Source organism: Podarcis muralis, chromosome 16 (genome assembly GCF_964188315.1).
Source record: "Podarcis muralis chromosome 16, rPodMur119.hap1.1, whole genome shotgun sequence".
Taxonomy (NCBI): domain Eukaryota; kingdom Metazoa; phylum Chordata; class Lepidosauria; order Squamata; family Lacertidae; genus Podarcis; species Podarcis muralis.
In genome coordinates this window covers 26,972,649-26,986,627 of record NC_135670.1, presented here as the reverse complement: position 1 = coordinate 26,986,627, position 13,979 = coordinate 26,972,649, and the positions used below count along the sequence as shown (strand labels likewise).

General features: G+C 49.8%; 1 protein-coding gene across 2 annotated transcripts in view; it reads right to left on the bottom strand.

The window, feature by feature from the left end:
* UPB1 (beta-ureidopropionase 1) overlaps positions 1 to 13,979 on the bottom strand; it is a 30,039-nt gene continuing 16,060 nt past the window's right edge. For both annotated transcript variants that reach the window (XM_077920792.1, XM_028711148.2), the window contains one exon: positions 1 to 1,122. In XM_077920792.1, the coding sequence (XP_077776918.1) occupies positions 1,039 to 1,122 (84 nt within the window). In that variant the 3' untranslated portion in view covers positions 1 to 1,038. The remainder of the gene's footprint in view (positions 1,123 to 13,979) is intronic.

The following is a 13,979-nucleotide window of genomic DNA, read 5'->3' as shown; positions in this document are numbered from 1 at the left end:
TTTTCAAGGTTTCCCCATCTACTGTTTTTTATTTATTATTATTATTACAGCAGCTCCATCAATGGGCCAGGCGCTTTAAAGCAGAAAAGCACAGATCTCTGCCCAGAAGACCTCACAATCTAAAATTCTCTTTTAAGAGTAAACTTAGTTTCTAGCAGGGGAAAACAAGGGGTGATTTTTTGTTGTTGCAACTGACGCAACAGGGCTGCTGTGAGAACAGAAGGCTAGACTAGATGGTCCTCTGGCCTGCTCCAGCTTCAGGACTCTTCTTGTGGTCTTGGCTCTCAGGCCTTTTTACAGCCATGGAATACAAAACATGGTTTCATTGTGATTCACTCCTCTGATTTGTTTACAGGAAAGGTGTATAATTTTGTTGCATATCTGTCCACCTGTATGAAACACACACACCCCTCATAAACACCTGGCTTAAAATAGTCCTGAATCAAAGTATTTCCTGATGCCTAGGTCAAGTGCACAGTGTGTAGTTGAAGCTATATATACCGTATTTTTCGCTCTATAAGACGCACCAGACCACAAGACGCACCTAGTTTTTGGAGGAGGAAAACAAGAAAAAAAATAATTCTGAATCCCAGAAGCCAGAACAGCAAGAGGAATTGCTGCGCAGCAAAAGCAGTGATCCCTCTTTCTGTTCTGGCTTCTGGGATAGCTGCGCAGCCTGCATCTGCCCATAAGACGCACACACATTTCCCCTTACTTTTTAGGAGGGAAAAAGTGAGTCTTATAGAGCAAAAAATACGGTATATATATATTTAAGTGGCTCAGAGCCAAACAGTTGTGCATTCCTCAAGCAACTTCTGCTATAAGAGAGGCAGAGAAGGAATGAATCTGGTTCAAAGAAAGCCCAAAGTCCCAGTGGGCAGGCCCAAAGGAGTTATATGAATCCCATCCAAAGTACTCCTAAAAAGGCAGACCATGTGTTTTGAGGCACCACATCGGGGGGGGGGGGGGAGCTGCCATGTTGCATGTGAAGGACAATATGTTTCTCTCCCAACCTTCCTGAGCAGCAGCAGAGGCAAGCTACTCTTTGATGACATTGGGAACAAAGTCAGGCTGGACAACTGCAGCCAGTTCCTCGGCATACATCTTGTATCTCCCGGTCATCTGGGGAAAAAACGTAAAGGGACTTCAGTATTCCCTGCCACTGGTCATCTGTCATTGCAAAAGACCTTCAGAATGGGAAGTCAAACATAAGCCCCATTTTAAAATAAATGAATACATTTCTACAGTTTTGCAAATAAAGCCAAAAATGTTAGTAATATTATCTAGCCTGCATCCATGGCTGAAAAGAAAAGCTATCTTTGCCTGCTAGGATGAAATTCTGACTAATAATAATAATAATAATAATAATAATTTTATTATTTATATGCCGACCATCTGACTAGGCTGCACAGCCACTCTGGGTGGCTTCTAGCAAAATATAAAAATACAATAAAACATCAAACTTTAAAAACTTCTCTATACGGGGTTGCCTTCAGATGTCTTCTAACAGTCCTATCTCTTTGACAATTGATGGGAATAATAATAATAATAATAATTGTCAGAGACTGCCTCCCGGTCTCAGCTCACAGAAGACCAACGCTAGCCATTAGAACTGTACGAAAGTCTTTATTGACATTTAGCTTCCATTTTCAAGCACTAGCGTGCGTCTCTACGTCTAGACCCTAGACCAGCGAAGCCTCGTCTGAGTCTCCGCCCCCTGTACACCAGCTTAAGACTCTAGCCTTACTCCACCTTCTACGTTTCTCCTTCCTCCTCTGGGTCCTACTACCCCCCTGGGTGCCTTCCTTCCTGGACGCCTCGGAAGCGGACCCTTCGGACTCCTCCCCTTCTCTCCGGCGGGCTTTGGGACCCGGCTCTCTCTCCGGACTGCCCATTGCGCCCCCCCTCCTGTACATTTGAACTTGGCGCGCGCGCGCTGCCCCTGACCTTCCTTTTGACCGTTACCTCGCTCTCTGATGCAGGCGTGGCTAACCCTGACTCCTGTCCTTCCGCTGACGGAAGGCTGCCTGCTGCCGATGTTTGGGACTCCTCCCCCTTACTGCTCTCCGGTGGGGAAGCTGGTCCCGATTTCCAGCTGCTGCTCTCTGAGTCCCCTCTGGCCCCTCCTTCCTGGGGTGTTCCCTCTGGCAACCCCCTGGCTCTGACCACTGGGGCCCCTTTCTGTGAATCCTCTGATTCACTGGAGAGACTTAGAGACCTCGGATGGCTACCCTCGCTGACTTCTCCCTCAGATTCCTCTCCCTCGGTCTCTACTTCCTCCCTTTCCTGTCCCTCTGCTCCTGAACCCCTGACATCCATCCCCCCCTCGAAGCCCCCCCTTCCCCCCTCCCCTCCTTCCGGTGCGGGTACTGGGTGCTCCGTCGTAGCGGGGGTGCTTGCAGGATACAGTTCGTCCCCCATGTACTCGTCAACGTCGCTCTCCTCTGCTTCCATCTCTCTGTCTTCGTGCTCGAACCCCACGTTGTCCCCCAACACGTCCATGTCCGTCTCGCCCCTCTCCCCCTCTTCGGGTGGTCCCATCCAAGGACCCCTCAGCCACTTCCTGCGCCACTGCTCCTCTGGTTGATCGTCCCACCAATACGAGTGGTCTGAGGCAGACCCCGGTGGCGAACCCACCTGGGAGCTGGGGACTGGTGCCTGTTCCTCGTCCGAGTCGAACCCCAGGAATGTGCTGGCTGAAAGAGTGGGTGTGAAAAGCCAGTCGTCGAAATACTCTGCTGGCATGGGCCTGTGCGGGAAGAGGGCATGAAACTCCTCTTTGAGCAGCGGTTCCTCCAAGGCATAGTCCGGTACCCAGCTGTTGGCACTGGCCGGGGTACCCTCTCTGGCTAGGAAATATTCTACTCCCTCTTCCCCCCATCTGGAGTCCAAAATCTCTGTGACCTCATTGATGTGTCCCCTCCTAGGCGACCCCCTCACTCTGGGCCCTTCACTGCTCTGGTCTGGTGCTGTGTCTGGCTCCTGAAACCTATGAGGTGCTTTGTAGGGCGTGAGCACCGATCTATGGAACACCGGATGCATTCTGGAACCCTCCGGAAGAGCCAACCGGAAGGCCACTGGATTGACCTGCGCCTGGACTTGGTAAGGTCCTAGCTGCTTATGTCCTAGCTTCTTCTTAGCTAATGATCTGGTCGGCACTGCTTGCGCTGCTAACCAGACCCAGTCACCCACCTGTATGTCTTCCCCAACTCTTCTGTGTCTGTCGGCCTGCACCTTGTATGCGTGTTTTGCTAGTTCTAACTGCCTCCTGAGCTGTTCGTGGACCTCCTGCAACTCCGACGCTAAGGCTTCCGCTGCCTGTGGCTCCCCCTCCCCCACTCTCTCTAAACCCGGGAAGGTTCTGGGATGCCTCCCGTTGTTGGCGAAGAACGGCGTCACCCCCGTCGACACGTGCTTCGTATTGTTGTAAGCGAACTCGGCGAGCGGCAGGTAGTCCACCCATGTCGTGGGCTGCTGGTTGGCGTAGCATCTTAGGTACTGCTGCATGACGGCGTTGACCCTCTCCGCTTGTCCGTTGGTCTGTGGGTGTCTCGCCGACGCCAAATTGACTTTGACGTTCAGAATGCCCATCAGCTTCTGCCAGAAGTTCGAGATGAACTGTCGCCCCCGGTCGGAGAGAATAGACCGTGGCAGACCGTGGACTTTGAACAGTTTGGCGGTCTGCTCTGCCGTGGCTACCTTCGCACACGGAATGAAGTGTGCCATCTTAGTAAACATGTCCACCACCACTAGCACTGCTGTCTTTCCCCTCGAGCTGGGCAGATCCGTGACGAAGTCCAGGGCCACCCTCTCCCACGGTTCAGACGGTGTCTGCAGCGGTTCCAGCAGTCCCGCCGGCGGTCTGTGAACTGACTTGGCCCTTTGGCAGGTGTCACATCTCGAGACGTAATCCGCTACTTCCCCCCGCATCTTGGGCCACCAAAAGTCTCTGGCTACGAGTTCGACAGTCTTTTCTTTGCCAAAGTGCCCTGCGGTGGGAGCGTCGTGTAGCTGCTGCAGGACCCTTGCGCGGAGGTCGTCTCCCGGCACGTAGAGTGCTCCCTTGTGGAGGAGCAACCCATCGCGAATCTGGAACTCGTCGGCCCTCGCTGTGCCCCTGTGCACCTCCTCCATCTTGGCCCGTGCGAAGGGGTCTTCCCGCAGCGCGCGACGTACGGCGTCCAGGTCCACGGTTGCCGACGCGCATGCCCACGCTTCCGGTGCGAAAATGTGCTTGGCCGCCGACGGTGCCGCCTCCTCCAGGTATTGCGGCTTTCTGGACAATGCATCCGCCATCACGTTGTTGTCGCCTGGGATGTACTCTATCTTGAAGTCGAAGTCCGCGAAGAACTCTGCCCATCTAATGTGTCTCTGGTTGAGGAACCTAGCCGTGCGCCAGTACTCCAGATTCTTGTGGTCCGTGTGGACCTGCACTGTATGTCTGGCTCCGATGAGGAAGTGCCTCCATGCCTTGAATGCTGCATGTATGGCTAGCAACTCCCTGTCCCAGATAGTGTAATTCTGCTCCGACTTGCTGAGCTTCCTCGAGTAGAAGGCGCACGGCCTCCAGTCCCCCTGCTGGTCTTGTTGCAACAGGACAGCTCCCACGGCTCTGTCTGAGGCGTCTGTCTCCACCCTCATGGGTCTGCTGGGATTCACATGCAGCAGCTGCTCTTCGGACGCGAAGAGACGCTTGAGTTTCTGAAAGGACTGCTCCGCTTGCTCCGTCCAGATGAATTTCTTCTTCTTGGAGCTGAGTGTGTCGGTGATGGCCGCTGTCTGCATGGCAAATCCCTTGATGAACTTGCGGTAAAAGTTGGCAAAGCCGACAAACCGCTGGACTTCCTTCCGATTGCGTGGGCTCTTCCAGTCCAAAACTGCGCGAACCTTGGCGCTGTCCATGGCGAGCCCCTTGTCCGACAACTTGTAGCCCAGGAAATCCACCTCCGTCACGTCGAACTGGCACTTCTCCAGTTTGGCGTACAGCCTGTGCTCCTTCAGTCTCTGCAGAACTTCCCTGACATCCCTCTCGTGCGCCTCTCGCGATTCTGAAAAAATCAGGATGTCGTCCAGGAAGCATACGCACTTCTTGTAAAGGAGCCCCGCCAGCACGTGATGCATAAAGGCTTGGAAAGTGTGAGAGCCATTTTGTAATCCGAAGGGCATAACTCTGTATTCGTAGGTGCCCAGTGGCGTGAACATGGCCGTCTTCCACTCGTCGCCGTCGCGCATGCGAATCAGGTTGTACGCGCCACGTAGATCCAGCTTGGTGAAAACGCGTCCTTTCCGCACCGTCGCGAGCAGGTCGTCTATCTTGGGCATGGGGAAAGCTGAGGGCTTGGTTTTCGAATTCAAGATTCTGAAGTCCACCACCAGCCTCCGTTGGGGCGTGTCCCGCTTCTTCACAAAGAATACGGGACTGCCTCCCACCGCTTTCGACTCCCGGATGAACCCACGCTTCAAATTGTGATCTATGAACTCCCTGAGTTCTTGCAGTTCATCCTCAGACATGGAGTACAGTTTCCCAGTTGGCAGCGTCGCCCCCGGCAGGAGGTCAATCTTGCAATCATAGGGTCTGTGAGGGGGTAGCTTGTCCGCCTCCTTCTCGCAGAATACCTCCAAAAACTCCGCATACTTGTGGGGTACTGCTTGCAGCGTGCCCAACTGTAACTGCGGGTCCTCCTCTTCCCCTTCCGGGCTGGGTATAATGCAGTGTTCTGCACAGTAGGAGGAGCCAAAAGTCAGTTGGCGCTGGTACCACGCCAATGCTGGGCTGTGTCTGTGCAGCCAACTCATGCCTAATACTATAGGCGTGTCGGACAGTTGGGTGACATTGAAACTGATGACTTCCCGGTGATTCCCAATTTGCATCACCATAGGCGGCGTCTGCTGCACCACCTGCCCCCCTAGCAGTTCCCTGCCATCCACCGTGACAACCTTCAGGGGCAGTGTGGCTGGCAGTAATGCTACGTTGTGTTGTTGAATGAACTCCAATCCTATAAAGTCTGCGTTACTGCCAGAGTCAATTGTAATAGGCACTTCTAAGGTGAGTCCATTGGGCAGCTGAAGCGATGCGGTTAGCTGCACCACTGGCTTGGGCGGGAGGGGGTCTGTGGGCTGCAAAATCTCTGGGGACTTCCTCACTGACTCGTCTGGCTGGGCCCCAGTGCCTCCTCTTCCAGCCAGACTTGGTCGTTTCCCTGCTGTGGTGCTCTCTGCTGAGTTGTTTCCAATACTGTCACTGAAGCTGCAGTGTGCTTGAAAATCCTCTGGGGACACTCTTTCGCCATGTGCTCTGCACTCTCACATATATAACACTTCCTGTTCCTTCTAGGCAGCTTCGATTTTACTGCTCCCGGCGTTAAGGCTCTGGTAGCTGAGTGAGCCCTAGCACCGCCAATCTCCATCTGCTCCTCGCCCCCTCCCTGTGGAGGCGTGGACTGCGCACGCGCTGCCTCTCTGGGCAAGAGGGAGGGCACTCTCGCTGGTGAGCGTCCCCAACGCCCTTCTTCTTTGCTCCACGGGCGTTCTTCCTGCCTCACCCCAATAGACAACGCTCTTTCAACCACTTGTTGAGTGGTTGTGGGTCTCTCTCCCCTTGCCATCTCATCCTTGATCTGTGCATTCAGACCCTCCCAAAAAAGGTCTCTAACCGGCGGAGAATCCTTATCCCAATTCAGCGCGTTGACCAATGCAAAAAACCGGGAATGATACTGCCTTACGCTGGCTTTCCCTTGTCTTAGTCCAAATATGTCCCTCCGGGCAATGTCAAGGTCTATTTTGGATAAGAAACAGGAGTCCATCGCCTTAATGAACGCATCTGCGCTTTGGAGCGCTGGATCCTTATCCCTCCACAGGTTGCGCAGCCATGCTTTCGCGTCCCCATGCAAATGAGACAAAATAAACCCCACTTTCTCCCGCTCATCTCTAAAGTCTCTTTCCAGCAGCTGCAGCGCAAACAGCACATCTGCTCGGAAATTGGGGTACTGCTGCAAATTCCCATCAAAATGAGATACAATGCTGCCTCCTCTCTTCCCCAAACCGATCCCCTCGGATCTGGGTACTGGGATCCCCTGCTTTACAAGCCCTTCCAACCTGGCTTGAAGATCTCTGCAGGCAGCTGCCGCTTCTTCCTCTCTCTTCCTGGAAGCGATTATTTCAGCGTTGAGTAGTGTCACCGCTTCTTGCAGGGAAGCTATTTTCTGTTCTGTAGTCATCTTGCCTGACTCTTGTGAGCTCGCAAGGCACCAGTCTTCTACCCTCCCTGCCTCGCTTCCTTAGCGATGCTTGAGGCGAAGAAAACCGATGATACGTGAGACGAGGCTTACTGTCAGAGACTGCCTCCCGGTCTCAGCTCACAGAAGACCAACGCTAGCCATTAGAACTGTACGAAAGTCTTTATTGACATTTAGCTTCCATTTTCAAGCACTAGCGTGCGTCTCTACGTCTAGACCCTAGACCAGCGAAGCCTCGTCTGAGTCTCCGCCCCCTGTACACCAGCTTAAGACTCTAGCCTTACTCCACCTTCTACGTTTCTCCTTCCTCCTCTGGGTCCTACTACCCCCCTGGGTGCCTTCCTTCCTGGACGCCTCGGAAGCGGACCCTTCGGACTCCTCCCCTTCTCTCCGGCGGGCTTTGGGACCCGGCTCTCTCTCCGGACTGCCCATTGCGCCCCCCTCCTGTACATTTGAACTTGGCGCGCGCGCGCTGCCCCTGACCTTCCTTTTTTTTTTTTTTTTAATATTTTATTAAGGATTTTCTTGTTTTACAGAAGTGTAGTGCCTCGTTTTTTGTTTGTTTTTTCCCTTTGACATTTTTACAAATCCATTTCATTTGTTGAGGCATTAGGGGGAGAAGAAAAAAGAAAGAGAGAAGAAAAGGGGGGTGGAGAGAGGGAAGATGGATGGGGGTGGGGTCGGGTGGCGGTGTTTCTATTATGTTTAATGTGTGTAGAGTTTGGTGTCAGCGTTATTTGTGTCGTTCACTTGTGTTCCTTTGGTGGTGAGAGAGGTTGGGGTTGGCCTAGGGTGTGATTGTTTGCTTGTGGTTGGCTGTGGTGATCTTTGTTTTCGTGTGTGAGTGAGGTGGGTGGGTGTTTTGGATCAGGTTAGCCATATTGATTTGTATGCTGCTGGTGGATTATTGTCATTGTCCTGTTGGGCTGTGTGTGTGATAAAGGGGAGCCATACCAGGGTGAAGGTGTCTTCTTCTGTTTGTCCCCGTGTCAGTTTCAGTTTATTAGTTAATCTTTCTAGTAGGGCTGTTTCCCATACTGTTTGGTACCATTGGTCCATGCTTACTCCTGACAGGTCTCTCCAGTGTCTGGTTATGGTATTTCTGGCTGCTGAGAGCAGGTGGGTTATGAGTTCTTTGTGGTGTAAATGGGCATTGTTGTCTTGGAAGATGTTTAGTAGGGCCAGTTCTGGGGTGATGTCTATTACTTGCTTAGTTATTGTACATATTTCTTGTATGGTTGTCATCCAGAATAGTTGGATTTTGGGACACTCCCACCACATGTGGAGGTATGTGCCTGTGGAGGTGCACCCTCTCCAGCATTTTGGTGAGGTTCCTGGGTGTATTAGCGCTAGTTTCCTTGGTGTTAGGTACCACCTGTAGGTGAGTTTCAGTGTGAGTTCTTTTCTTTTCGTTGATATGGATTTAAAGGGGGGTTTAGACCACATTCTGGTCCATTGAGTGGGGTTAATCTCATAGCCTATGTCATTCTCCCATTGTTTTTTGATTGCGTCTAGGGGATTTGCGGGATTTTGGAGTAGTATTTTGTATATTGCGGATACTGTCCCTTTACCGTTTCCCTTTGTTGTTAGGAGGAGGTTTTCGAAGGTTGTCAGGGGCCTAGTTGCTGCTGATTTTACTGTTGGGTTGTTTAAGAGGGCATGTAGTTGGTGTTGTGTTAACCAGGGCATTTGGGTGTCTTCTAGTTTGTCTTGTATTTCTTGTGTTGACAGGGGTTTGTTATTTTTATAAAAGTCTATTAGGCGATATAAGCCTTTGGCTCGCCAGGTTTTTATTTGGAGGTTTTGTGCTGCATGGTGGAATAATGGGTGGTACGCCAGGGGGATTAGTGGGGATGGGGTTGGGGATAGTTTGCCTATTTGTGTTTTCCATGCTTTGAGCATGGTCTGTGTGTACCTGTTAAGTGTTGTGGGAATTTTCTTTAGTTTGTTTGGGAGGAGTGGGTATGTTGTGGTGCAGGTGTTTTCAATTGTGTCCCTCTCTAGGTGCACCCATTGTTTTGTCTCATCTTCTAGTATATATGGGATTATATGGCGTATTTGGTTGGCAATGTAATATGCTTCTATGTTGGGGATTCCCCATCCTCCTTCTGAGGTGGGGAGGTGTAGGTATTTAGGGCTTATTCTTGGTTTTTTATGTGAGAAGATGAAAGAGTGTAGTTTTCTCTGCCAACTGCGAAGTTGGGTTGAGGGGATCCAGATTGGGAGGGTTTGGAATAGGTAGGTTAGTTTTGGGAGTGTGATCATTTTGATCATGGCTATTTTGTCTGAGAGAGTGAAATTCATGTTATTCCATCTCTTTAGGTCTTTGTTAATTTGTTGCCACAGGGGCTTGTAGTTGTGGAGGTACAATTTATTGAGGTTTCTGGTTATTTGTACCCCTAGGTATCTGAACTTGGTGTGGCAAAGTTTTATTTTGGTGACCTTCGTGAGTTCTTTTTGGGTGTGAGGAGGGGTGTTGAAGCACATAGCTTCTGACTTTGTAAAATTTACCTGTAGGCCCGACACCATTGCAAATGTGTTGAGTTCTCTGATTAGGGAGGTTGCTGTGCTTATGGGGTCTGGTGTTGTGACCACTAGGTCATCTGCAAAGAGCCCTAATTTATAGGTTCTGCCTTTTATTTCCACTCCCTTGATGTCTGTGGCCGCTCGGATGCAGATTGCTAGGGGTTCAAGAGCCAGGATAAATAAGAAGGGAGACAGTGGGCATCCTTGTTTTGTGCCTCTTTGGATAGCTATAGTATTAGAATCCATATTGTTAGTTCTGCATTTTGCTGAGGCTTGGGAGTATATTTGTTTGAGGATCTGTAGGAAGTTGGGGCCAAATTTCATGTTGGTTAGTACTGCTAATATGTATTTCCACTCTAAGCAATCAAAGGCTTTGAGGATGTCTAGGGACATAATTGTCAATGGGAGTTTGGTTGCCTTGCTGTGTTCGATCAGGTTCAGTAGTTTCCTGATGGGGTCTGTTATATTGCGGCCAGGAACGAAGCCAGTCTGGTCTGGGGCTATTAACTTGTGTAGGAAGATTTTTAGGCGGTTGGCCAAGATTGATGTGAATATCTTGTAGTCTTGGTTTATTAATGAGATTGGGCGGTATGATTCTACTTTGAGGCTGTCTTTTAGTGGTTTTGGGATGGAGACTATTTTGGAGTGGGTCCAGGTTTTGGGGATGGGGCCCCCTTTTATGATGTCGTTGAATAGGCGGGTCATGTAGGGCATCAAGGGTTCTTTAAATTTCCTATAGAATTCCGCTGTGAAGCCGTCTGGGCCTGGGGCTTTATGTGGTTTCAGTTTTTTGAGGACTGCATCTATTTCCTCTGGGGTGATAGGGCTGTCCATGAATTCCCGCTCCTCATCAGTTAGGGTAGGCATGGTCAGTCCTGCTAGAAATTTTTTGATTTCCTTCTCTGGTGGGTTTCGGGAGGTGTATAGGTTGGAGTAAAATTCTGCAAATTCTGAGATTATTTCTTTGGGGGAGAATGTTATGTTGCCGTCTTTTTTGGTGATGCAGTGTATTCTTGTTTTGAGTGCTTTTTTCCTACATCTATTTGCTAGTAATCTGGAGTTTTTCCCTCCATATTCGTAGAAGCGTTGTTTAGAGTATAGAATGTTGATCATTGTTTTGTTAATTTCTAGGGAGTCTAGTTCTCTCCTTTTTTGTTCTATAAGTTTGAGGAGTTTTTTAGATCCTGTTTGTTTGTAGCGTGATGAGAGGGCTGTGATGTCTTGTTCTATTTTGCTAATTTTTGAGGAGGTTTGTTTTTTAAGGAATGTTTTCTCTTTTATGCAAGCTCCTCTGGTGACCGCTTTCATTGCGTCCCATAGGAGGGGGGTTGTTATATTGTTTACATCATTTTCCTTGAAGTAGTTTTGGAGGGTTTTTGTGAGACTCTCTCTAATTTGTTTGTTTGTAGTTAGGATGGGGCTGAAGGACCATGATGGGGTGGTTTGTGTTCCTTCTCCTATTTTAATGATGACTTCTACTGGGGCGTGATCTGTGATTTTAATGTTACCTATGTTTGTTGATTCTACTGAGGGAATCAGACCCTGTGTGAGTAGAATGCTGTCTAGTCTGGACACTGTATCATGGCGTCCCGATTGGAATGTGTGGCTGATGTCTCCCGGGTTTTGCTCACCCCAAATGTCGTAGAGACCCCTGTTTTTTAGCATTTTTAGTAACTTGTAAGAGTTCCTAATTGTTGGGGGTTTCCTTCGGAGGAAGGTTGCCCATGGGGTTGTGGGGTGGATATCTTTCAGGGATATACCTTTCATATTTAGATTGAGGTCCCCTCCTAGGATTGCTTCCCCTTCAGAGAAGGAGAAGAATTTGTTTAGTGTCTTCTGGAAGAATTCTAGTTGTTTCGTGTTTGGGGCATATATGGAGCCGATTGTCAGTTTGATTTTGCCATCAAGTGTCCCTTTAGCGAAAATGAATCTGCCTTTTTTGTCCTTGAGGACTGTTGTGGCAGTGAAGTTCAGGTCTCTACTGAGTATTATGGCTACACCGCGAGCTTTCCCTGAGCCTTGTGCGACCCACTGTTGACTGAAGCGGGGGTCGCTCAGGAGTTTGCTGCCTTTGGGTGGGTTGTGTATTTCTTGTAGGAAGGTGATGTGTGGTTTCATGGTGTTTATGTATGAGGTGATGCGTTTTCTTTTGATGGGGTTTCCCAGCCCCCTCACATTTAATGTGATTGCTTTTAGGTTAGCCATCTTGCTTATCTATTATGTGGGGCGATTCCCTGCCAACCCGTTTGGGTTGTCTTGTGTCTCTCTCTTCGTGTTGTTTAAAGAACCAGTGAGGTTGCGCTGACCTAGGGTGTGGTGGGTGGGGGGCTAATGGGGTTAGAGTAAGATTTGGGTTAAAGAGTAGGGGGTAAGTTGTAGAGAGTTTCCTATATGTAGTCATATAGGTGTTTGTTTGGGGTATTTTAGACCATCTGGCATTTAGCCAGTTGGTCCTAGGTCTCAGCTGGTGTGGAAGGCCGTGTTCAAGGACAGGCCATCCCCCCTGTTGTTTGCGATAGAGGGTGATCAGCGAGACAGTGTGAAGTGACTTTGTAGTGTCGCTGTCAGGTATAAGGTTCATAAGCAATGTTGCCAGTGTTATAAGCAACATTGTTGGTGTGTTGGGGTGGGGATGTGGGTGTTGGTACGCTCTGGTGCCACCATAGTGCTGGTTGGGTATCAGATTTTAGCCTGATTGTGGGTTGTGTTATTAAGGTTGGAGGATTTGTTTTCCCCTAGTATGGAGTATGGGGGTGTTGAAGGTGTGGGTGATGGGGAATGTGGTTGAGGTCGTCTGGACTGGTGTTGGGGTGGGGATTTCTGTGGGGGTGCGGGGTTGGGGGGGATGCTGATGGTGTTAACTAAATCTATGTTTGGGGGGGAGAGGGGGAAAGGGGGGGGAAATCACCAGTCCTTCAGTTTGTGGTTTTTTCCTGGTTTCTTCATTCAGCTGCGGTTGTTGTTGTTGTAGGGTTGTCCATCTGCGATGAATTGGTTTGGTTAATCTTGGTCTGGTTTCTTGTGTCGTATGGTCGGCGGGACGGTTCTGAGCATGATGCTTGCCTGTATTGGTTTGCGTTGTTGCGCCGCTTCTGTTGTATCTTTTTCTTCTGTACCGTTGTCCAGTTGTTTGCTGTTGTTTCCTCGTGGTTGGGGCTGTCACTTGGTGGGTTTGTCGGTTGCCATTCTGGTGGGAGGTCAAGTTCAAGGTTCTTTAGTAGTTGCAGGGCCTCAGGTATGTTGGTAGCCATGTGTTGTGTTGTGTTGGTTGTTACAATGAGGCGGAAGGGGAAGCCCCATCGGTATTTGATCCCTGCTTGTTGGAGACGCTGGGTGCATGGGCGCAGGCTTTTCCTCTGGTTTAGGGTATCCTGAGATAGGTCCTGTAAGGCCAGAATGGGGGTTTCTCCATATCGAAGGTTGCTTGAGTTTCTGAGTTGGTGCCATATCTCCTCCTTCTTTTTGTAGCGTGTGAAGCATACAATGATGTCTCTTGGGGGGGCGCTGGGTTTTGGCATAGGTTTTAGGGCTCTGTGAGCCCTCTCCAAGTCATCTGCCTCAAGTTTCAGGCTTGGGATTGTGTTTTTCAGCCAGCGTATAATTAGATCTGCTGGGCTTTTCTCCTCTGTTTTTTCAGGAAAGTTGCGGAAGCGGATGTTACAACGTCTGTTGCGGTCTTCAAGGTCCGCTTGCTTAATTTTCATCTCTCTGTGTTCTGCTTCCATTTGGTTTACCAGTTCGTCCAGTTTCTTGTTCACACGTGCGTTCTCCTCCCGGTATTGTTCTATTATTCTTTCTTGCATTTGGTTCTTGTTCTCTAGAGCTTCCACTTTGGAGGTTAGATTGTTGATTAGTACCTGCATGGGAGCCATTGTGGCCTTCAGTGTTTCTTCTAATCGTGCTTCCATTTCCCTCAGATCTCGTTTCGTTATTGGGTGGTCATCATCTTGAAGGGGAGTTACCATCTTAGCATTGTTTGCCATCTCCCTGGTTGGTGTCATCTCGGTCTCCCTGATGGTTTTGGTTTGAGGTTGGCTTGGCGTCCTCTTGGGGTTGGGCGTGTGATGGTTAGGAGTTGTGGCAGTGGTGATTCCTGGGTATTGTTGGGTTGCTGAGCTGATCAGGCTTTGTTGGCTGGTGGCTTTTACAGAGCGTTTGGATTAGGTGGTCATTTGTGTCACTTCTAGCCTGTGTTTTAAGAACTTCTCTAGGGCTTCT